General features: G+C 47.9%; 1 protein-coding gene across 2 annotated transcripts in view; it reads left to right on the plus strand.

The window, feature by feature from the left end:
• UBR4 (ubiquitin protein ligase E3 component n-recognin 4) overlaps positions 1-24,305 on the plus strand; it is a 126,912-nt gene that overhangs the window by 77,000 nt on the left and 25,607 nt on the right. For both annotated transcript variants that reach the window (XM_060141264.1, XM_060141265.1), the window contains 24 exons: positions 224-373; positions 1,615-1,842; positions 2,598-2,676; positions 3,155-3,400; positions 4,740-4,908; positions 5,433-5,577; positions 6,160-6,245; positions 6,963-7,050; positions 7,312-7,505; positions 9,124-9,363; positions 9,778-9,916; positions 10,644-10,769; positions 10,884-11,012; positions 12,021-12,364; positions 14,041-14,131; positions 14,471-14,555; positions 14,735-14,862; positions 18,254-18,383; positions 18,507-18,664; positions 19,407-19,516; positions 20,239-20,380; positions 21,083-21,164; positions 21,737-21,910; positions 24,155-24,276. In XM_060141264.1, the coding sequence (XP_059997247.1) occupies positions 224-373; positions 1,615-1,842; positions 2,598-2,676; positions 3,155-3,400; positions 4,740-4,908; positions 5,433-5,577; positions 6,160-6,245; positions 6,963-7,050; positions 7,312-7,505; positions 9,124-9,363; positions 9,778-9,916; positions 10,644-10,769; positions 10,884-11,012; positions 12,021-12,364; positions 14,041-14,131; positions 14,471-14,555; positions 14,735-14,862; positions 18,254-18,383; positions 18,507-18,664; positions 19,407-19,516; positions 20,239-20,380; positions 21,083-21,164; positions 21,737-21,910; positions 24,155-24,276 (3,585 nt within the window). The remainder of the gene's footprint in view (positions 1-223; positions 374-1,614; positions 1,843-2,597; positions 2,677-3,154; positions 3,401-4,739; positions 4,909-5,432; positions 5,578-6,159; positions 6,246-6,962; positions 7,051-7,311; positions 7,506-9,123; positions 9,364-9,777; positions 9,917-10,643; positions 10,770-10,883; positions 11,013-12,020; positions 12,365-14,040; positions 14,132-14,470; positions 14,556-14,734; positions 14,863-18,253; positions 18,384-18,506; positions 18,665-19,406; positions 19,517-20,238; positions 20,381-21,082; positions 21,165-21,736; positions 21,911-24,154; positions 24,277-24,305) is intronic.

Below are 24,305 nucleotides of genomic sequence, written 5' to 3' on the forward strand. Positions count from 1 at the left end.
GCCTCCACAATAAGCTTTGCATATAATGAAATTACCCCCGGGAGCCTGGGGTCTTCCTGGGTTTGTAAACTGAACTATCCGTCGGTGAAGGCTCCAGCTTTGAAAGGTGCCATTTACCATCTCCAGTGTGAGGTTCTCCTAGTGAGCAATAGACCAGCCTTTTTCCTAACTGCGGTCGGGAAATTGTCAATCACAGGTTCTTATACAAATGTTCTTCTCCCAGGGCCATGCTGCTGATGTGTTTGAGGCCTACACTCAGCTTCTCACAGAGATGGTACTGAGGCTGCCATACCAGATCAAAAAGATCGCTGACACCAATTCTCGAATCCCACCTCCTGTCTTTGATCATTCGTGGTTTTACTTTCTCTCAGAGGTAAGTGAAGGTCCCAGTCGAGGAGAGGACACGTCGGCTGTGACTGCCTTTGTGGCTCCCTTGCATCCTAAGCATCATGTGGTATTTCCCCCAGCAGAGTCCCTCCCACCATTTAGGTCTTGCCCCTCCAGAGTGTACTATGTGGTGAAACTGTGGAAGATGTGTGTCAGAGCAAGCCATCCACTTTAGTGTTTGGTTCTCTACACTTACCTTCGCCCACATGTGGTGATAATGGACAAGTTTAATAGTTTGGACTCTGCCTGGAAAACAGAAAGTATACTAGTTAAATGAACTGAGAGATTTTAATATAGAGAATTGGTTAAGCAGCCACTGAAGAACCGCAGAGATAAAAAGGGAACATTGTGGTAACACAGGGGTAGTAGCCGCAAGCAGCAGCAGCAGCCCCCCGAGTGCAGAGGAGAGGCCGGCGGAGCTGAGGAGGGGCTGCCGCTGCTCGCACCTCAGGAGCCCGGAAGGGGTGTGATGTGGTGGAGTCTGGAAGCTCTAAAAGAAGCCGCTGAATAGGACCGCCCGGACCTGGTTTGTCCTTGACTGTTGAAGAGATGCTGGAGGCCGCTAGGGTGAAGGGCTGCTCCTAGGACGGCAGGCAGGTGGGAAGGAGCAAGTCCCTTCTCTCCCTCCTGCCTTTTGGTGTCCCTCCAGTGCTCCCCACTGGCAGAACCTAAGAGGGGACCAGCCGGCAAGAAACAGCGCAGTTAGCTTTAGTTCTGGACTGGACGTCACAGAGCAGGGTGTGGTGGGGTGGCTTTGGAGCCGAGAGGAAATGGCTGAATAACCTGCACAGCAAGCATGAGATTAACTCTGGGAAGAATAATGTTAGCAAACCCCAAACAGCCATTTCAAGTCATGTAGATGTAACGGCGCAGCTTCTTCCCCACCTCTTTTACCTGAAAGAGAGATTCTGAATGTTATTTTTCCTCACGCGTTCATTCTGGGTGGGCTGGAGTGCAGACCAGCCTCCTATAGATTCCTAGGTACTCCACGAGCAGTGGCAGGCATGTTGCTCCTTTTCCCTTTCTGACGTTTTCCTTTCTGTGCCTGTCTTTCTGCTGGTCCTTGTAAGGAATACTAAAGCTCACCAGGGCCTAGCTTGACAGCAAGGAAGTAGCTTGGTCTGTGTTACCAGGTTTTAGTAACAGCTCATGAAAACCCGAGGCGCTGTGGCTGGTACAGATACAGTTCCAGAGTCATTGACTCTTTGTGTCGTTTCTCCCCTCAAGTACCTGATGATCCAGCAAACTCCATTTGTGCGCCGGCAAGTCCGCAAACTTCTGCTCTTCATCTGTGGGTCAAAGGAGAAATACCGCCAGCTCCGGGATTTGCACACCCTCGACTCCCATGTGCGCGGGATCAAGAAGCTGCTGGAGGAGCAGGGGATCTTCCTCCGGGCAAGTGTGGTTACAGCCAGCTCTGGCTCCGCCCTGCAGTATGACACGCTCATCAGCCTGGTACGGCCGGTGTTGGGTGGTGTGGTAGGGCAGGGGAGGCTGTGGACGAGGCTCAGCCAAGTGGGTAATAGGATGGAGCAGCACACACAGGGCTTTTCGGTATTTTGAGAACATCGTGGCCAGGGTTGCGAGCAGGGTAGATCCATGATACCCACCTGGGTGCTATACCACATGCACTTGGCTTCAGGGTCTGCGATTGCCCCTCCCTGGTCCCGCCCCCACCTGGCAGTGGTTCCTCTGTTGTGAGGAGGGGTGGCTTGGGCTTTTTACCAGTGTCATTTGCTCATGTCGTGGGCAGGATCAACCCGGGATTTGTGCACCTCTCATTTTTGTCCCTGAATACTAAAGAAATGATGTATTATCGCCTAAGATCAGTTGTTTGACTTTGGGGAGTAAATTGAATATATTGCATAGGAACATCTAGGAAGAACATCTTCAGTGTTAAAGACTCCTAATCCAGTGTTCTTACTATTATGCTTTTAGCAAGAAAAAAATAAACTGGATTGTAGTGTCTTATGTCATGACCTACCTTTCCTGCTGCATTATTGAGTGGTCTGAAGAATCCCTGAAAACAAAAGGGCTTTGTGTGGTGGGACGTTGAATGTAGGAGGCTCAGTGTTTGGGCCTTGGCCCCAGGTTCACCGGGGCACCGATCAACCTTGCACAGAGGGCGAGGGTTTGTAGTCCAAAGCTGAGGTGATGACCCCTCAAGACAGCGGGTGTGGGTCGTTTCTGGTGATTGGTTTCCATTTCAGATGGAGCACCTGAAAGCCTGTGCAGAGATTGCTGCCCAGCGAACCATCAACTGGCAGAAATTCTGCATCAAAGATGACTGTAAGCAGTGCTTCTCCTTTTGGTTGCTGTTACTCATTCATTCCTTCAAGAACTGTTCATCAAAGCCCACTATATGCCAAGCGTTAAACTGGGTTCTAGAGATACAGCCATGAGCAAGATAGACAGAACTCTGCCCAGCAAAGAAGACAAGTAAAAACTTACAAGATTGCTAAGCGTCCATAGACAAAATGTGGGGTGCGGTGGGACGACAACAAGCATATTGTTGTGGTCAGCTAAGGAGGAGAATCATCTTCTTCACAGGAGTGGGGGCTGGGAGCCAGCCTCTGTGTAGTTGTTGCAGTACTTGTCAGATATTTCCAAAGAGGGTGTAAATTCTTCTGGGAACTTCCAGCAGAGAACCTGGACAAAGGAGGTGGTGGGAGTAGGGCAGCCCTGGCGTCTGGAGCAGGTGCTCCCGTTCTTGTGTGTGAGTCTCGCAGTTGTGTCAGAGCTGAGCCCCTGTCTCCTCTGCCTGCAGCTGTCCTGTACTTCCTCCTCCAAGTCAGCTTCTTGGTGGATGAGGGCGTGTCTCCGGTGCTGCTGCAGCTGCTCTCCTGTGCTCTGTGCGGCAGCAAAGTCCTCGCTGCACTGGCGGCCTCGGCAGGGCCCTCCAGTGCTTCCTCCTCCTCAGCCCCTGTGGCCACTGGTTCTGGACAAGCCACAACACAGTCAAAGTCGTCCACAAAGAAGAGTAAGAAAGAAGAAAAGGAAAAGGAGAAAGAGGGTAAGGGTCACCTTCTTGTCTCAGTGACCAGGGTGATGTGTTCTAATCTCTCTGAGAGCACATCGTTCATTCTCTTCTTCTTTTTTTTTTAATTAATTTTTATTGGCATATAGTTGCTTTACAACGTTGTGTTAGTTTCTTGCTGTATTGCAAAGTGAATCAGTCATACGTGTATATATATATATATATATATATACCCTCTTTTTTTAGATTTCCTTCCCACTTAGTTCACCACTGAGCACTGAGTAGAGTTCCCTGTGCTATACAGTAGGTTCTCATTAGTTATCTGTTTTACACATAGTAGTGTATGCATGTCAGTCCCAGTCTCCCAGTTCATTGCATTCCCCCCTTCCCCCCTTGGTAACCATAAGTTTGTCATTCTCTTCTTCTGAAAGGTTTTTCATCCTGATTTACAGGGACCTAAAACCCAAATGCCCTCTAGTGTCATTTTCAGTTATGTTGAAGGTGACACCTTAGAGAGTGTGACTTCCGTACCTAGTGTCTGTAACGGGAAATGTCAAAGTGCACCATACATTTTTACTAGGCCCAAGTTTCTTTTAATATGAAATAATAACACTTGCTTCGTGGAGAGATTGTCGGTGTTAAATGAAACTATGCTTATAAATGTGCCTTGTAAACTGGTAAATGCTCTACAAATGGACACTGTAGTGAGCTTTAGCTGATTCCTTGCCATCAGAAAGGCAAAAGCGTTTTTCTGCGTTCCTGATTTTCATGGTCCTTGGAGGCCTGAGACAGGTGATGGGTGGAGAGCAGTTGAGGTTCACATTCCCCAATGAATTATTCAGATCTCTCTGTGCCAGTCTGTGGTAATGTTGACTGTTGTAGGTAGCAAACTTCTGAAAGGAAATTCCTTCTCCAATGTGACTATCTTTGTCGGTGCCAGGCTTGTAGAGGTACTTTTTTTGGTAGGATTATTATATCTGGGGCTGACTTTTTGTCTCTCAGTAAGCAACTGAAAGTTTTTTTTTTTTTTTCCCCTGCGGTACGTGGGCCTCTCACTGTTGTGGCCTCTCCCGTTGCGGAGCACAGGCTCCGGACGCGCAGGCCCAGCAGCCATGGTTCACGGGCCCAGCCGCTCCGCAGCACACGGGATCCTCCTGGACCGGGGCACGAACCCGCGTCCCCTGCATCAGCAGGCGGACTCCCAACCACTGTGCCACCAGGGAAGCCCCTGAAAGTTGTTTTCAAATCATAACCATTTTGGTGAAACTTTAAAACATGGACAGAATTCCCTCTCTTTCCACCTGAGCACTGGCTGTAGGACCCTAGACCACTTATTCCTACTTTTCAGCCCTTCAGTCCTGCTTTGATCTTGCAGGTGAGAGCTCAGGAAGCCAGGAGGATCAGCTGTGCACAGCTCTGGTGAACCAGCTGAACAAATTTGCAGATAAGGAGACCTTGGTCCAGTTTCTGCGTTGCTTCCTCTTAGAGTCCAATTCTTCCTCGGTGCGCTGGCAGGCCCACTGCCTGACGCTGCATATCTACAGGTAGGGTCCGGGGCTTAGTTTTAGCAGACTGTGTGGGTCTGGGACCAGAGTGGGTGATGTATCAGCAGTTCTGTCTTGGCTCTATGTTCCATACTCAAGGTCGTCCGTACTATTAGTATTTACACCAATCTGAATCCTCTTGACTATTACAGATTTCTTCATTGAGTTATCTGCTTTTTGGCTATTAAACTGATGTCAGAAGCAAGAGATGATCTGTTTTCCACTAAGAAGGCTATGTTTACAAGTTTGTAAAATGACCAGGCTTGACTCTTTAGGGTAACAAAGCTCAGTTTCTGCCATTGAGAGATGTCAGATGGTGGGAATAAATCACCTCCTGAAGACAGGAAAGGATCATGCTACATCTGTTAAGGTTGATTGTCAAAAGAACAGTAGAGCCATTCAAACTTAACCCATAGTTGTGGGGAAATAGATACATCTCCAAAACGGTACCTGGGCCTTGTTGATAAATAAAGGAACCTCAGGGTTTTCTGCTGCTTATAATATGAGCTGTCATTTATCTACAGAAACTCTAGCAAATCTCAACAGGAGCTCCTGCTAGATCTGATGTGGTCTATATGGCCAGAACTCCCAGCCTACGGTCGTAAGGCTGCCCAATTTGTGGACCTACTAGGATATTTCTCCTTGAAAACCCCACAAACAGAGAAGAAGGTAACAGATGATTGACGGTTGGAGAGGCTAACTTGGCCACATTTTAACCTTTTTTATCTTGAGTTAAGAACGTTATGATCAACCCACATGGGAGTACATATATGAAATTTCTTTTAAATATATATTAAGCACTCCCAGTATGTATGCCACCTAGATAATATACACTAGCAAATAAGTATAGTCTGAATTTGGCTTAGCCAATAGAAGTAGATAAAGTGGGGAAGAAAATGCAACTCATTAAAGTTGCTTGGGAAAGAAAGTGCTCCTCTGGGTTTCCTGGCAGTCCTGATCACATATCCAACGTGTTTTTGCAATTAGATAACCATTTCATGGCTTCTCCATAATAATAAAATTTCTCTCCCTCCACAAGGTATAGAAAGAGGGGCTGTCACTAAGATCATGGAAACTACTAAAGAAGATAGAATCCTTTAAATGACTAGGAGTTAGGCTCAGCTTTGTTTGATTCTGAATGAGGGCTGCTACTTCTAGGGCGGTATCAGCTAGAAAGCAGAGGAAAAGTCTTTGCCAGTAAGACTTTCCCTTGGGCTTTGATTCTGGTCCTATATTGACTTCTGTTTTCAGTTGAAAGAATATTCACAGAAGGCTGTGGAGATTCTTCGTACTCAGAACCACATTCTTACCAACCATCCCAACTCCAACATTTACAAGTGAGTTTTGTTCTGCTTTCTTCCTATTTGAAGCTCGGTCAACAGTCCAGTTGCTATTTCCACATTGATTGGCTCTTATTTATGAATCAATACGCTCCTGTCTAGTTGGTCTTTGAATCCCTCCCTTGTAGTTGGGGCCTTGTGCATAGAAGGTGCTCAAAATGGAACTGCTGAATTAGGGTTTGGTAAGCAATGATTTAAGAAGGTCTCTAGTTTTCAAGGGTCTAAGTGTAAATCACATAAGGCAAGTTTACAGAAATGGCTGCATTAAAAAAAAAAAAACAAAACTTTGGAAGACACTGTTGGCTAAATGGTCAGTTTATTATTTCCCTGGTTTATTAGTGACTGTTCTTTTTTTTCTCCAAACTTTATTGGGGTATAATTTACATACAACAGAATTTACACATTACAAGTGTACAATTCAGTGATTTTTAGTAAATTTAATTGTGACTCTTCTTTGAGTCAGATTTTAATGTAACATTTAGGATTCCTGTGACCTCAGAACAGCTCAGAAATAGGGAACGTCTAAGGTCACTCCGTTGAAATTCCCTTCCTGTGACTTAACTCTGTTGGGATGTCTCACATTTCCTTGTGTTCTCACTAGAGTGGAGCTTGCCTTGGGGAATATGGAGCCATGGTTTTCTCATGGCTTCTTTGTGAAGCTCCATGCTTCCTAAAATGAAAATCTCCTTATGCTAAGACTGCTTTCTTCCTTAGCACCTTGTCTGGCCTAGTGGAGTTTGATGGCTATTACCTGGAGAGTGATCCCTGCCTGGTGTGTAATAATCCAGAAGTGCCGTTTTGTGTAAGTGACATCTTTAACATGGACAGTCCCGAGGCTTACAGGGCCAGTGGGTTTCTTGTTTTTAGAGGTTGATTATTACTGCATAGGCATCCCTCTCCCAGTGGTTGGTTGCAGTTGTATTAATCCTTACCTGCCCTGCTACCTTAAATAGAAACTTCATCCATGGATGAAGAGTGGGTTACACTGATGAGTTTTGAAGAGGACAGGATGAGCCGTTAGCCTTGAACTAACACACTGTTTTGTGTTTACTTTTGCATTTAGTATATCAAGCTGTCTTCCATTAAAGTGGACACAAGGTACACCACCACCCAGCAGGTTGTGAAGCTCATTGGCAGCCACACCATCAGCAAAGTGACGGTGAAAATTGGGGACCTGAAACGGACCAAGATGGTGCGGACTATCAACCTCTATTACAACAACCGAACTGTGCAGGCCATCGTGGAGCTGAAAAACAAGTACGGGCTTTTCAGACTTGGGGAGGGGCAGCAGGTTTATGAGGCTCAATACCAGTTGTTGCCTTTGATTGCTGGAATCAGGTAAAGCAGCACATTCCTGGAGGCCTAGTATGTCCTCTTGCCTCCTTAGGTCATGGCTGAAGGACACAGGTGAAACACCAGTTCTTAAGGATGCTGACGAAAACTATTTTGAAATTATGTCCCATGGAGCCCTCAGGGTCTAAGATCTTCAACAGCCTGAAGGGAAGCTGAGTGAGGGGGACTCTAGGCTTCTCATACCCATGTTAACTAGAGCGGTTCTATTTTTAGATAGACGATTCTATAGGGGAAGTAGTTGTTTCTTGGATTAAGACACTGTTCTCTTGTTCACAGAGCAGGCAGTATTTCTCAAGGAGGTTCTGTAGTTTGAAGTCCTTCCATTTCTGCATGGTGCATTCCCTCTACGTATACTGATGTTGGATCTTTCTAGCTTATCTGTCCCAACATCTGAATCTCAAGGCATGTTGTATATGGGCCAAAGAAGACACTAGCATGGGTTATATAGTGTCAGCTTTTACAGAGGCAGACCACTTGTTGTTGAAGACTCAGGCATTTATGTTGGGCAGAGAATATAAGTAGTTGCTATTTGAATGTTTAGACCTACAGGGAGTGCTGCTCTGTGCATAGAATGGAAGTGTTGGTATTACTCTAAAAGTAGCATAAAGCTAGCGTGTACCACATGAACAAATGGCCACAGGAGCTCTGCTTAAAGGAAGTTTTCTCTTTGTCGTTTGAAAAGCATAGTTAACGTTGATGATCTGCAAGTAGAAGCTGCTCATTGGGATGACCCAGTTCCCTCTGGAGAAGGTGGATTTGATTCTCTGTTGTGTAGAGTCAGCGTAGCTGCTGGTAAAGACCTCAGACTCTGGAATGAGACTGTGGGTTCACATCCCTTGTAGAATTTACGTAGCCTCAGTTTCCTTAACTGTAAAATGTATAAAAGTTTCCTTAACTGTAAAAATTACACACTTTCAAGGTGTTATTTTAAGGATTAAATGTGTTAGTATATGTGAAGTGCTGAGAACAGAGCCTGACGCATAGTAAGTGCTCAGTAAATATTAGCTCTAATCGTATTCATATAATTACCTCTAAATTATCCCATGCCTTTACTCTTTCTGACTCTACTTGGCAGTTAGTCCGGATCCTGGTATGTCCCTCTGCCTCTCTAAAGCAACCTGAGTGTTATCCTTCCAAGGTAGTTGTCTTGATAGGAACTCATGGCAGTTGTCATCACGGTACCTCTTGGGATTCCAGGCTTCAGCGTGGCATGCTCTTGGAGTAATATCTTCCCTTGATGTGCATTCCCTTGTTTTTCTGGAGTATCAAAAATTATCATATATAATGTCTTAAAGCACCTGTATGTTCTCCCCCCCCTTTTTTTTTTAAGAGAGAAAGAATAGAGGAAACATTTTTTAAATTAAGTTGCTTTTATTTGCCAGATTTCCTTTCCTTAGACTTAATTGCCTTAGAAGAATAGGTAGGGACAGTCTTCTCTTCGTCTCATCGGACTGTCACTGCTGAGGGTCTTGTGAGAGGCTCTTAGGCCATCTGCCCCTCTGTCTGACACTGTCTCTCCTAGGCCGGCTCGCTGGCACAAAGCCAAGAAGGTTCAGCTGACCCCCGGGCAGACAGAGGTGAAGATCGATCTGCCTTTGCCAATAGTGGCTTCCAACCTGATGATTGAGTTTGCAGACTTCTATGAAAACTATCAGGCCTCCACGGAGACCCTGCAGTGCCCACGCTGTAGTGCCTCAGTTCCTGCCAACCCAGGGGTCTGCGGCAACTGTGGAGAGAATGTCTACCAGTGTCACAAATGCAGGTAAGTGAGTGGTTGTCACCCAGGCCAGGCACATTCCTTGTATTTTTCTGTAAGAGTCTCCTTGTGCTCAATTTCATTGTGTGGTGCCCTCATAATAACTACAGGATTATGGGTATGTAGAGTGCAGAGTTCAAGGGTGGAAAACGGGAGGGAAGGGGAAGAGTGGGGTGTGTGTGGGCGTGCGCATGCATGTGAATTCACGAGACCATCCAGTGGTGGGTGGTGCTGGGGTCCCTAGGTTTGGTTCTGGGTCTCCCTTTCTTGTTACCTGGTTGCTTAAGTCATCCTCGCCTATTTGCTGCTGCCCCTCCGAGAGTCCCTGCAATAGTTTGCAGTGTATAGACGTGGCACGGTCCATCTCCTCTCCCTACAAATCCTCTGCTGCCCCCTGACCCAATCACTATGGTTTTTCAGATCCATCAACTATGATGAAAAGGACCCCTTCCTGTGCAATGCCTGTGGCTTCTGTAAATACGCTCGCTTTGACTTCATGCTCTATGCCAAGCCTTGCTGTGCAGTGGATCCCATTGAGAATGAAGAAGACCGGAAGAAGGTAAGGCCGCCTCCGTCCGAGACTCAGGCAGGGCTTTGATCTGAGCTGTGGACTGAGCTGATGTGGGGAGTGTGCTTTTTCTTCTAGCTGAAGTTTTCTCAACTCAGCACTGTTTTCAGGGCTCAGCTTTTGAGTGGCAACAAATAAGACAGATATATTGGAACACATGGTTTGTGTAGGATTTTGGAGACATGTTAATGAAACTAGAATATCTCAAGTGACAAATGACAAGATTTGGAAAGGCAGATAGAAGTTGGGTGACTTGCCCTGCATTTGTTCCACAGGCTGCTTCAAATTGCAGCTGCTGGCCTTCCCTCATTGTTGGCTTGTCCAGGGGCTAGTTCTCTGCCAGCCTGATGTGGTGGGACTGGATATGGGAGGACAGGGAAGAGGGGGGAACTGTCAGGATAGTCACTAGCAGCAGCAGCCTGGCAAAGCAAAAGAACACCTGGCTGTGGAGTCAGAAGGTTGAAAGTTCCAGTTCCACCTGTGCTTTTTAGTACTGTGTGACCTGGCATAAGTCACTGCTCTCAGCATTGTTTATTTATACGTATATCGTATACGTTGTGTATTATTAAAAATAACATACCCTCCCCACAGGATTATTGTGAAGAATAGAAATAACGTATGAAACACAGTACCTGACCTAGAGGTCCCTGACCGATCACTCAGGGAAAACCTTCATGCTGACGAGCCTTCACGCACGCCCCTGTCTTTTCCTGTCTAGGCTGTTTCCAACATCAACACACTTCTGGACAAAGCAGATCGAGTGTATCACCAGCTGATGGGACATCGGCCACAGCTGGAGAACCTGCTCTGCAAAGTGAACGAGGCAGCTCCTGAAAAGCCGCAGGTAGTCCAAAGCTGGAGGGACATTTGGAGAGGGTTCTGGGTCAGAAGCAGAAGACGAGCCCCTGGGTGAGACCATCTCATGGTGGAAGGCTGACAGCTTCCCTCTTGGTTGCAGGATGACTCGGGGACGGCTGGGGGCATCAGTTCCACCTCAGCCAGTGTGAACCGGTACATCCTGCAGTTGGCACAGGAGTACTGTGGAGACTGCAAGAACTCTTTCGATGAACTCTCCAAAATCATCCAGGTAGAGAAACGGGAGCAGCTGGACAGTGTGCTTTGTCGTGTGTTATCGATGTCGTTTCCAAAGCAGTTCTTTGCTCTCCCCCAGCAGCTCAGCTCCGGGGGTGCCCTTGCCCAGCCGCATAGCTTCTCTCCCACAGCGGTTTTGGGTGCTCGGTGGAGAGCTGAGTTCATTCCGGAAAACGGAATAACGGAGATTATTATAGATGTGTTTTTCTTGACCATTCACAGCCCATCTTTTAGTAGAGGGGTTAACTGGTTTTAAAAAAATAAGGTGCCAAGGTTTTGTTCCTGTTTTTTCTGATAGACGTGTTTGCAGGCTTGAAGGGTAGGGCACACCAACTCCAGTCAACCAGGGTGGGCCATACGGTGGATGGCATGTTACACACCCCACCCCCATGGGAGGGAAGGCTAGCCGCAGACAAGAGGAGCCAGGGTCCTTGTCCCTTAAGTTGCTGGTGTGCCATCTTTGCTACACGTGCCTACGTTCCTGACTTTGTTCTTTTTTTTTTTTTTTTTTTTTTTTTTGCGGTACGCGGGCCTCTCACTGTTGTGGCCCCTCCCGTTGCGGAGCACAGGCTCCGGACGCATAGGCTCAGCGGCCCTGGCTCATGGGCCCAGCCGCTCTGCGGCATGTGGGATCTTCCCGGACCGGGGCACGAACCCGTGTCCCCTGCATCGGCAGGCAGACTCTCCACCACTGCGCCACCAGGGAAGCCCCTGACTTTGTTCTTTATGAGACAGTGTTATGTGGGAGTTAAGGGCGTGGGCCTGTGATCAGAGGCTGAGTTCTAACTCTGCCACTTACTTTGGTCAAGCCAACCCCTCTAAGCTTGTTTCCTCCTCTATAAAATGGGGATAAAGTATCTAACTGGTAAGGTTATCAAGAGGGCTAAATTAGATAATGCATGTAAAGTGTTTTTTCAAACCAAAGCTGATTTCTAGTTAACTTCCTCTTTTTCTTTATTTTAATTGCTGATTTCTTTCTCCTTTGTCTTTTTTTTTTCCTTAGAAAGTTTTTGCTTCACGCAAAGAGTTGCTGGAATACGACCTTCAGCAGAGGGAAGCAGCCACCAAATCATCTCGGACCTCCGTGCAGCCCACCTTCACTGCCAGCCAGTACCGCGCCTTGTCCGTCCTGGGCTGTGGCCACACATCCTCCACCAAGTGCTACGGCTGCGCCTCGGCCGTCACAGAGCACTGTATCACCCTGCTCCGGGCCCTGGCCACCAACCCCGCCCTGAGGCACATCCTCGTCTCCCAGGGCCTCATCAGGGAGCTCTTTGATTATAATCTTCGCAGAGGCTCTGCGGCCATGCGGGAGGAGGTCCGCCAGCTCATGTGCCTCCTGACCCGGTCAGAGCTTGCGCCGTGGTGACGGGGGCCGGTCATGCCTGCTCGTGCTTTGGTGGGGGCTGCAGCGGTGCTGGGAGCACCAGAGGGTGCACGGAACCGTGCTTCTCCCTGCCAAACAGCTTCGCTAGCTTATAATAGAGAAAAAAAATGGGAAGAGGTCCTGGGTATAGCTGAACAAACTTGGGGAGCATTTGAAGCCCGGGTTTCCGTGTAGGTAGTATGTTTGGCTTGTACTTGGTTGGTACCAGTGGGGTTTCCTGAGGAAGCAGGTTCTGAGTTTTGGTGAGGGAGGAGAAGGGTGCAGCGGGGCACTTGGACTCAAGACTCACACAGAGGAAGGCAGTTGGAGCAGTGGAGCCTAGGGATTAAGAGCTTGGATCTGGATCAGAAAGACCCAGTATCGGATATTTTGGACTATGTGCCTTAGACACATTTCTTAACTTCTCTGAGCCTAAGGTTTCCTTATCTGAGAAATACTGACAATGGCAAATATCTTAAAGGCTTGTGGTGAGGATAGACTAACATAATTCATGCAAGTAATAACTCATATTTGTGGAGTACTTAGTCTGTGCCCATACAGTACCCACAGCTGGATTTGGATTATTTACTGAGTATGTTGCATAAGTTCTGGAACATGTTAGCTGGTTGGTAAGTATTACTTGCTGTATTACTTATTCACTCATCTAACCAATATTTATTGAGCATCTGCTGAATGCTAGGCACCGTTCTAAACTCTGAGGATACAGTGGTAGATGAAACAAAGTCCCCGCACTCATGTAGCTTACGTTCTAGAGGGGAGAAGGGCAGTAAACAGGTAATTACACGGTACAGTGTCAGGAGATTAGATGTGAAGAGCGGTACAGCTGGGATGGCAACTCTGATTGTGGGTGGGGTTGCTGCGGAGGATAAAGTGGTCAAGGACGACCTCTGAGGGGTGATACTTGAGCAGAGCCCTGCGTGAGGTGAGGGGGCAAGTCATGCAGATACTGAAGGCGCGGGCAGCACACAGAGGAAATAGCAAGTGTCAGGAGGAGAGGCAGGGGTGTGCCCGGGGTGTGAGGGGCGGGGGAGCCCTTGTGCATGGAGTGAAGGATACCAGTTGGGGAACAAAGGGGAGGGGATTTAGTGAGAGATCGCCAGGGCCCTGATCCTGCAGGGTCTCGTAGGCCATTATAAGGACTTGGATTTTATTCAAGACACGTTGGGAAGCAAGAAAGGGATGTGACACAATTCGTGGGGTTTTTTTATTATTAAAATATACATTATTACGAAGGGACACAGATGGGAAATGTGGATGCCTTGTGGGAAATGAAGTGAGGGCAGTTGGCGAAGATGAGGAAAGAGTTGTGGCCAAGGCTGAGGGTGGACACCTAGATTCTGGAGACTGACACACCAGGCAGTGTCTGGGGGCTGTGCAGCCTGGGATGTGGGCTGGGGAGAAAATCCCCCGTGTGTCAGTGCTGCTCTGTTCTCAGTCGGCGTCTCCTCCCAGGAAAGGCGGCTGGGGCGTGCCCTTTTTTTTACACAGCAGGGTTTTGTGGGGCTAGTGTGTCTTCTTGCCCCTGGGAAGGCTGGGTAGCCCTAGACATTGATTTCCTTTTCTCTGGGCTCCTTCAAGTGCAAAGGAGGGACACAGCCAATGGTGAATAACAGGACTCCTTTCTCTGCTTCCCTAGGGACAATCCAGAGGCCACCCAGCAAATGAACGACCTGATTATTGGCAAAGTCTCCACAGCCCTGAAGGGCCACTGGGCCAATCCTGATCTGGTGAGCAGGCTGGCCGTCTCCTCACTCTCTGCCTTCATTCCCTCGGCTTCCTCCCCGCCGGTCTCGTTTGCAGAGACGAGAGGGAGGGAGGGAGCGGCACATTTGCAGAGCTCATGTCCCACAAAGATTTTCCCAGGTCAGAGTCAACCTCAGAGAGAAGAGAAATGAGTGGTTGGCCCTGTGGAGGGTCTCCATCTCTCCACTGTCTCTCTGATGGTCCACCTGTGACCAGACGTTCTAATGCTGAGTCCCTGGATCTGAGCATGGACGTGAGCCCTAGTCCTGGGATTGACCCTGCAGACCCTCCTCTACTCATGTCTGTTCCTGTTGGCCTTCTAGGCAAGTAGCCTTCAGTATGAAATGCTGTTGCTGACAGACTCTATCTCGAAGGAGGACAGCTGCTGGGAGCTCCGCTTACGCTGTGGTGAGTTTGGGGGGACGTCTGGTTAGCAGCTTGCCAGAGAAAGGAGAGGAGGCTTCAGGGCGCAGTCCTAGGCGCAGGGCGGGAGAGGGCAGGGGAAGCTGTGCTTGGGCAGCCTTGCCACGGCAGGCGTGATGTGTTCTATGATCACGTGTGACTCTGCCTTTCCTTCCTCTGCCCAGCACTCAGCCTTTTCCTCATGGCCGTGAACATTAAGACTCCCGTGGTTGTTGAGAACATTACCCTCATGTGCCTGCGGATCTTGCAGAAGCTGATTAAACCACCTGCTCCCACCAGCAAGAAGAACAAGGTACGGGGCCAAGAGGGAGGGTGGGGTGCAGGCCCTGGCCAGCACCTGACCTGCCTCTAAAGGCCTCTGCTCACCTGAACTCGCTCTCCCTGGGCGGTACCGATGCTTCCTTTGCGGCAGTTCAGCAGAGATGGGTTGGGGTTTTTGAGAAGGAATGTTTCTCAGAGGGAACTCAAGAGAAAAACAAACACAGAAATACAAACGCATAGAACAAAGTGGTTAGCCGTGGAGGACTGCCTCTTTCTCCGGTCCCGTCAGATGACTCGCAGCTCCCAGAGGACACAGTGTTCTTTCCTACCCCTGTGCCTTTGTACGTGCAGTTTTGCGCAGTGGTGGAAGTCCTGGGCTCTGAGGCAGACTCTTGATTTCATATCCCAGCTCTTCCATTCACTAGCACTGTGGCTTGGGCATGTTATTTAACCTAGGTTGCTTGGTTACCCCATCTATAAAATGGGGGTACAGCTTCCACCTGAAGAGTTGGGAAGAACAAATGACTTAATGCAGATCAAGTGCTCAGAGCAGTGTCTGGCCCATGTTAATCCTTAATAACTGTTACTTGTGGCTGTATGGTGTCTCCTCTGCCTGGAATGCTCGCCTTCGTTTTGTCAGCTGCTCCTTCAATTAACCAGTTCTCTGCTAGGCTGGCTATGAGCTCCTCGAATCCAGGGATTGTCTTACTAAGATGTTTTTATGTCCAGTGCATAGCGTGGTGTCTAGCATTATAATAGCCACTCAGCAAATCATTGTTAAGTGAACGAATAAAGCCAAGTTTTTAATCCTAAAATGGCCTAGCCACAGATGAACTTGCTTACACCAGTCGGGCCGTAATTCTTTCCCTTGGCCGTGCCTGAGGCCATCAGTGCCTCTTATCCATCTTTGTAGTCCTTGGGCCATTCTCCTTCCTGCTCCATCCTGATGGAATCCCTTGGTGGGAAATGAAGTCTTCATTGTAGGATTCTGAGTAGTAAGCAGTAGGGAGGAAGCTGGGCAATGAACAGTTTCCTCTGTTTCCCTTCCCTGGTCTGCCCGGACAGTCCTCAGACCCCGCTTCCTTCCCTTTGATGAAGGTTTACTTCGCCTCAGAGCTAAGTCTCAGCAAATAAAAATTGGTTGTTGATTGAAAAGAGGAACCTCATCCCCACGTAACTGTCATTTTTCCCACGGTGTGAGGTAAAAGATTTCCACAGGGTTCTTACTCTCTGAGCACTGAAGCCTCACATTTTGCTTAGTTTTAGCCTAAAGAGAGCAGCAGTTCTCAAAGTTTGGCTCATAGATCCCTGGGTGTTCCCAAGACTCCCAGGGAATCTGTGAGGTCAACATTGCTTTCATAATTACCCTAAGACGTGATTTGCCCTCTTCACTGTTTCGTGGCATTCGTGCTGATGGTGCCAAGTCAGTGATGGTGAGGCCACTGGAGGCTTAGCACGAAGAGGCTGTGGGCCCAGCTCCACTCAGAGCCGTGCTCTTCCCTGCCGTGCACTTTCCCTCTAGAGTGTCCTTGATGAAGCCTCGCAGGTTAATTTTAGTAAATCTTGACTCCTGAGTGCTAATCTTTTTTTTTAAATGATTTAAAAAATTTAATTTATTTAATTTATTTATTTATGGCTGTGTTGGGTCTTCGTTGCTGTGTGCAGGCTTCCTCTAGTTGTGGCGAGCGGGGCCTACTCTTCGTTGCGGTGCACGGGCTTCTCGTTGCGGTAGCTTCTCTTGTTGCGGAGCACAGGCTCTAGTCACGTGGGCTTCGGTAGTTGTGGCTCGCGGGCTCTAGAGTGCAGGCTCAGTAGTTGTGGCGCCCGGGCTTCGTTGCTCCGCGGCATGTGGGATCTTCCCGGACCAGGGCTCGAACCCGTGTCCCCTGCGTTGTCAGGCGGATTCTTAACCACTGCACCACCAGGGAAGGCCAGCTAATCTTTTTAATATTCAGCAAGACGATGTGCGAGGCCCAGAGACAGTGCCCTGGCGCACTGCAGCGCAGCGGTTGTCCTGGGGAAAAGCACTTGTGTGACTGCGCTGCAAGCTGAACGAGTTGCTCTTTTCATGGAAAAGAGCTTGAAAGGAGGGCTGTTTGTGCTTGAAAGGAGGGCTGATGGGCAAATTGTGGTTGTTCAGAATTGGGTGTTTGGTAGACGTTTTCTTATGAAGTGAATAAAGTGAGCTTATCGCTTAAAGAGGAATTGACGTAACTTGGTGAACCAGTATTTTCCAAACGACCAGTACATGTTACCGAATCATGTGAGAGTAAACGATGAATTTTAGTGGAATGGAATACGAAACATTTATTGATTGGTTTCAGATTCCTCATTCTAGCCAGTCTTTACGAACCTATAATTTGTTAAATTTTGGTTTAGTATTAAAGAAAAAATCCACAATTAATTGAAAAACCTATTACAGTATTCTTTTTTCCAACTAAATATCTGTGTGAGTAGTACTTCACCTCAAACAACATATCACAACAGTTTGAACTCAGAAGCAGGTATAAGAATCCAGCTGTCTTATTAAGGCAGTCTTTAAACAGTTTCAAAAATGTAAAGCAGTGCAACTCTTTTCTCTAGATTATTTTTGTTTTGGAAAATATAAAAAATGTTATTTAGGTTGCCAGGTAATAGATTTATTCTTACTTTTAAATGAATTCATAAATATTTTAAGAATTGCTGAACCTTAATTTTTAATAGGTACATATTGATGGAGAGAGCTACACACACAAGAACTCTTTGGAGTCAGTAATTTTTTTTTTTTTTTTCGGTACGCGGGCCTCCCACTGCTGTGGCCTCTCCCGTTGGCGGAGCACAGGCTCCCGATGCGCAGGCTCAGCGGCCATGGCTCACAAGCCCAGCCACTCCACAGCATGTGGGACCCTCCGGGGCCGGGGCACGAACCCGTGTCTCCTGCATCGGCAGGCGGACTCTCAACCACTGCGCTACCAGGGAAGCCCTGGAGTCAGTAATTTTTAAGAGTAATGGGATCCTGAGGTCAAAAAGTTTGAGAACCCAGAGTCCTGGGGCTCTGCTGTGTAGGCTCCTTGGGATTAGTTATGGCTCTTTAAATTCTGGAGGCTGCTTAGTGACCCCTTGAAGATTTATGTTTGGGAAACTACAAATCAGCCTTGGGATAGGAATTAGTGTATGTGGCTATAAGACTGTCTGCAGGAAGCCAGTTACATCTTATCCTGCACAGTCAAAATCAGTGACCCTAAGCTCAGCACGGAGTTGCTACTGCTAAATTAGATCAAAATGCTTTAAAGGAACATACGGGGGCATAAAAGACATGACTATTGATCCTTCAACATTCTTGCCTTTGCATATGTCCCCTTGGGGTGCCAGTGCTATTGTATTGCAGCTGTGGCTCAGATGTGCCCTCAGGCTCTCTCACCTTGTCCGCTTTCCTCCTGCAGGATGTTCCTGTCGAGGCCCTTACCACGGTTAAGCCATACTGCAATGAGATCCATGCCCAGGCTCAGCTCTGGCTCAAGAGAGACCCCAAGGCATCCTATGAAGCCTGGAAGAAGTGTCTTCCTATCAGAGGTGTGTCTGTCTCTTCAAGACTTGAGAAATCGGTCATTCCTACCCCATCCCAGCAGCCCCACAATCCCCCCCTTTCTGTCCCTTTCTTCTCCTTACCTCTCCCTGCACCCCTTTGCCTGCCAGGGATCGATGGCAACGGGAAGTCCCCCAGCAAATCAGAGCTCCACCATCTCTATTTGACTGAGAAGTACGTGTGGCGGTGGAAGCAGTTCCTGAGTCGTCGGGGGAAGAGGACCTCCCCCTTGGATCTCAAGCTGGGCCACAACAACTGGCTGCGGCAAGTGAGTGAGCGTCCCCTGCGCCCCTCGCCCTGCTGCGCTGGCCTCAGATCCCGAGCAGGGTGTTTCTACTCCTCCCCACTTGTCTGCTCTGCTTTCTCTTCTTTCTCTTTGTTATTATTGCTTCCTTTCACATAGGTAGAGGTTCTCGGTTGCCGCCGCCAGCGTGGTGGACTGGCCGAAACAGAACTCTTTCCGCCTTCTCATCAAGCTCGTGATCTCTGGTCTCCTCCCTGACCACTGAACGGACCTGAGCCTCAGTGCCTGTACTCCCCTTTCTCCTTCCACCTTTCATATCTTCTGCTGTCCTCTTCCTCTTTCCAGCTAATGTTCTTAAAGATTAAAGTAATTATATTTTAGAGAATTCATTTGTCCATTGGTTCATAACATAAATAACTGGTTTACATTAAATGTTAAGTGTTCACCGTGTAGCTGTCCCCAAAATAGAATTATAGATGTCTTTGCTAAGGAGAATTCCTGCTTGTCTTTTTTCCTACTTCAGTCATCTTGGGTACATTCTCCAAAGTAGTTGATAGAGAAAATCTCCATGAAGAAGGTGGCTCTTAGGCAGCCTCTTTACCAGCCTGCAGCAGTCTGATCTTGTGTTAGCTGGTGATTTTTACCTTTAACCTTTCCTAGAGAGGTACTCAGAGGACTTCCTCTGGATGGGTGGCAGTTGACTGTGCCCTGCGGGGCCTGATGAGAGGCTGTTAGTTGAGCCGGGGCTTCTGTCCATACCCCACAGGTGCTTTTTACTCCCGCGACGCAGGCTGCACGGCAGGCAGCCTGTACCATAGTGGAAGCTCTGGCCACCATTCCCAGCCGCAAGCAGCAGGTCCTCGACCTCCTCACCAGGTACTGTTTGAGAGTGGGATGGGCAGGGTGGTTGGACTTCATCTCGAGCCCTTCCCACTTTCCCAGGGGAATCCATAGATCAGGGTGACTGGAGGCGCACCTGTGCTCTGTAACTGTCTCATTCCTTGTAGAAGATCACAGAAACAAAAAAGTTCTAAAAAGCTGAATTGTAGTGATAGTGCAAATTGTAGTGGTAGTAGCAGTGGTGGTGGTGGTAATAGAGCAGCAGAATTTCAGCAGCTAGTATTTTTTGAGATCTTATGAGCTTATAAGTGCTTGGCATGCACTGTCTCATTTAATCCTTATCTGGGCTTAAAGTGGTTAATTAACTTATCTACTGGAAGGCAAGATTTGAATCCAGGCAGTCTAATTCCAAAGCCCACATTATTGGCCACTAAACTCTGGTAAACTTACCTTGTGAGTGACTCAGTCACAGCCATACTCATGCTGCCCCGATAACCGCCATTCATATTTTGGTGCTTTATTGTTCCAAACGTGTATAGTTTGTTGCACTGCATTCCCTGTTGTGTGCTCTTGAGCTTTCCCCAAGTGTGGGGAGTTCCCGAGTGGGGAGTTTGGGGTTTTCTCGCCCCACCCCCTTCCTTCCATGGAAGAGGGAGTGAAGGACAGCAGAGGCATGAAAGATGGAAGAAGCAAAGAGGAGCTGTCAGGACTGTTGCAGCTGTTTGAGTTCTTTCTCAGTGCCTGTCTCTCCATGGCAGTTACCTGGACGAGTTGAGCGTAGCCGGGGAGTGTGCCGCCGAGTACCTGGCGCTCTACCAGAAGCTCATCACTTCAGCTCACTGGAAAGTCTACCTGGCAGCTCGAGGAGTCCTGCCCTACGTGGGCAACCTCATCACCAAGGTACCTCCATCTCACCCAGCCCAGCAGAGCCCCTTTCCCTAGCTCTGCTTTCATTGTCCTCTTTCTCTGCGTGAACTTTGTGGTGTTCTTTTATACCAAGAAGAAACATTTGTTGAAAATGCAGGCATACCTTGCCTTATTGCACTTTGCAGGTGACTGCGGGTTTTTGATAAATTGAAGGTTTGTGGCAATGCTGCATCATAAGACTATCGGCGCCATTTTTCCAACAACATTAGTTTTTAATTAAGGTATAGACATTGTTTTCTTAGACATAAGCTATTGCACACTTACTAGATTACTGTCAAGTGTAGACATGAGTTTTATATTCATGGGAAAAAACAAACAAATTTGTGTGACTCGCTTTATTGCAGTAATCGCTTTATTGCAGTGGTCTGGAACTGACCCTGCGGTATTTCTGAGATCTGCGTGTGGTTACTTCTGTGACTTCATTGTGTTCATCATGAGGTTATGCAGTCTGTTGGGGTCACTTGGACTGTTCTCCATTTTTAAGCAGTCCCTTAACGTCATTGCAACTGTCCTTGGCTTCTTGGAAAGGAGTTCTGCAAAGGTCTGCAAATGCTCTCTCAGCTTGAGAGAGCATTAGAATAAAAAGATGGTGCTGCCAGTTCCTGGACCAGTGGTGGGGTGGACCAGTGTCGTTGGCAGTGCTGTCACACTAACTGTGCTTATTGTCCTGTTTAGGAAATAGCCCGCTTGTTGGCCCTGGAGGAGGCCACCCTGAGCACTGATCTGCAGCAGGGCTATGCCCTCAAGAGTCTCACAGGTAGAGAGAGCCTCCCAGCCCTTCCTTTAGGGCACCCTGGGTATAGTTTGGGGACTGACCTTTAGTTCCTTGGTTGCTGTGGTTGACTCTCTTCTCTCTCATGTTGACCACACTGCTCTTTTGAGGTCTGCGTTTTTCTCCTCAGGGATGGCTTTACGTCTTTTTTTTTTTTTTTTTTTTTTGCGGTACGTGGGCCTCTCACTGTCGTGGCCTCTCCTGTTGCGGAGCACAGGCTCCGGACGCGCAGGCTCAGCGGCCATGGCTCATGGGCCCAGCTGCTCCGCGGCACGTGGGATCTTCCCGGACCGGGGCACGAACCCGTGTCCCCTGCGTCGGCAGGCAGACTCTCAACCACTGCGCCACCAGGGAAGCCCTCTCCTCAGGGATGGCTTTATGTCTTTGAGCATCTGTTGGCTATTGACCAGTTCACATCATTGAGCATGCCCCATGCCAAGCACAAAGATAGTGTTTCCCTGCTTTTGAGTTGCCCGTCATCTTTTGAGGATGAATTAAGCCTTCTTTGCTTAATTCTCATTCAGAACTCTTGTAGCAACTTTTTCCTGTCCCCACAGGCCTTCTTTCCTCCTTCGTGGAGGTGGAATCCATCAAAAGGCACTTTAAAAGTCGCTTGGTGGGTACTGTGCTGAATGGATACCTGTGCTTGCGGAAGCTGGTGGTGCAGAGGACCAAGCTGATTGACGAGACCCAGGACATGCTGCTGGAGATGCTGGAGGACATGACCACAGGTAGCACTACCCAGCAGCCTGCAGCCCGAGATTCCCATGTCCCTTCTGGCTCCACTTAGGTACACTGGTCTGATTTCCCCAACTTCCTCAGAGCCAGAGCAAGGGCAGCAAACATCTCACATTCAAGGAAAGAAGGAGAAGAAATTTCTCTTGAGACTATTGGTTCTTGGGGTTATAAAATTCCATTGCTGGCCTCAGTCATTTGGGACTTATTTTATACTGGCTGCGCCATGTAGCTTGTGGGATCTTAGTTTCCCGACCAGGGATCGAACCCGTGCTCCCCTGCAGTGGAAGCACAGAGTCCTAACCACTGGACTGCCAGGGAGTTCCCAGTTTTGACTTTTTATATTGAGCTCATAGTGTGGGAAGAGGTCAAAAGTTCTCATGTTGGTGTCTTTCACTGGTGCTGGAAGATTCTCAGCCATCATCTCTTCAGTTGCCTCTGCTCTCTTCTTTCTCCTTGTCCTTGTGGAGCTCCACTCTCTGTCATCCCTGTGTCTTCCTCTCTCTTTCGTAGTGTCCATCTCATTGTATCTTTATGTTGATTTTGGATAATGTCTTCCATCCTGTACCGTGTCATTCAGTTCATTAATTTTTTCTTCACTCTGTTATCTTTTTAATCTACCCATTGAATTCTTGCAGTTCTGTGTAGACTTTATAGTCTCTAGTTTTTTACTGACATTTCCTCCTCCTTTTATAATCTTTCAGCAAAGCAAACTTATTTCTGTGTCTGATGATTCTAAAATTTGAAGTATTTATTGATCTAATTCTGTTGTTTGTTTTTTTGGCTCTTGCTTATGGTGCCTTAAATCTTTTTGCATTTTGTGGTTTTTTTGACTGTGAGCTCGTGTTTTTTTTTTTTTTTTTTTTGCGGTATGCGGGCCTCTCACTGCCGTGGCCTCCCCCGCCGCAGAACACAGGCCCCGGACGCGCAGGCTCAGTGGCCATGGCTCACGGGCCCAGCCGCTCCGCGGCACGTGGGATCCCCCCAGACCGGGGCACGAACCCGCGTCCCCCGCATCGGCAGGCGGACTCCCAACCACTGCGCCACCAGGGAAGCCCTGAGCTCGTGTTTTGAGGGTTTATCTGTGGAAATTCTTCAGGACCCGAGTCAAAGGAGGGTTTTTCCAGAGAAGATTTGTAACCGCTTCTGTGAGGCATCTCAGGGTACAGCCATCCCAGGGCCGCCTTCAACAAAGTTCTGACCTTAGATTTTTCAGACCTCCTAGATAGTGTGAGCCACAAACGCCTATGAGGAACAGCTTGTTGTGAGTTCTTGGAGATTTTTTTCCCCCACTCTACTCAGTGCCGCATTTTGAGGGAAGACAATGTCCTTTCATTGATTTGCTTGGGGGAAAGGGAGAGTTCTTTTTAGTTGACCCTTACACCAAGGATGTAGCTCTTTTGGGGTACCAGGTTTACATGTATGTGTATACGGGGTGGTTCCTGCCAGATTCTCCACCTTGGCAGATTTGTGGCTGTGTATCCAGCTCTCAGATCCTGGCAGGTTATTGAAATGAAAGCTTATGGCAAAAATTCGCCTCAGTGCTTTGCTAACCTCCCTGGGTTCCCAATTTTTCTTAATTTTGGGGCTGTGGCTTTCTTTGCTAGTGTGGCAGTTCACTGATACCTTTTTATTCGATATTTTAAATTGTTTTTAAGTGGAGGAGTGGAAAGTAGGTCAGGGGACATAGTCTGCTGTATTGCCAGACATGGAGGTCCTTCTGGTGCCATTTTCAGCTGTCTTGCTGAGCTGGTTTGTGACCTTGGCAACTGGACCCTTTTCAAGAGCGTTATTACAGCACTTGCATATATGACTTGAAGTTTATCTCTTTCATTTATAGAGGGCGATCTACTTAACCTTTTAGAATGAAACTGAAAACTATAACTTCCTTTTGATTTGACTGGAATGCAGTTAGGATCATTATTTGACATTTTTGGGTACCTATTTTGGGCAAGAGGATGCAAGGTTATAATTCCCAGAGGGAGCAAGACGTGTACACAACTAACTGTGCTGCTCTGTGTTGACTTGGGTATTAAGGCTTTCAAATGGAATGTGGTCTGAGTATGAGAATCAGTCAGCTTCAGGTTTCCAGTTGAAATACTGATATTGCCACATAGGACATTGAAAGACTTGCTAGGCAGAAAGAATCTGTCAGTGACGGAACTTCATTTAAAGTCTCATCTTAGTTTCCGTGTGTGAAGCTCTTTCCTAACTGACTTGGCCACACTGATTTCTGGTAGGTACAGAATCGGAAACCAAGGCTTTCATGGCCGTGTGCATTGAGACAGCCAAGCGCTACAATCTGGATGACTACCGGACTCCTGTCTTCATCTTTGAGAGGCTCTGCAGCATCATCTATCCTGTAAGCATGAGCAGTGGTGCTTCCCGTGG

The sequence above is a fragment of the Lagenorhynchus albirostris genome, chromosome 2 (genome assembly GCF_949774975.1).
Source record: "Lagenorhynchus albirostris chromosome 2, mLagAlb1.1, whole genome shotgun sequence".
Classification (NCBI taxonomy): domain Eukaryota; kingdom Metazoa; phylum Chordata; class Mammalia; order Artiodactyla; family Delphinidae; genus Lagenorhynchus; species Lagenorhynchus albirostris.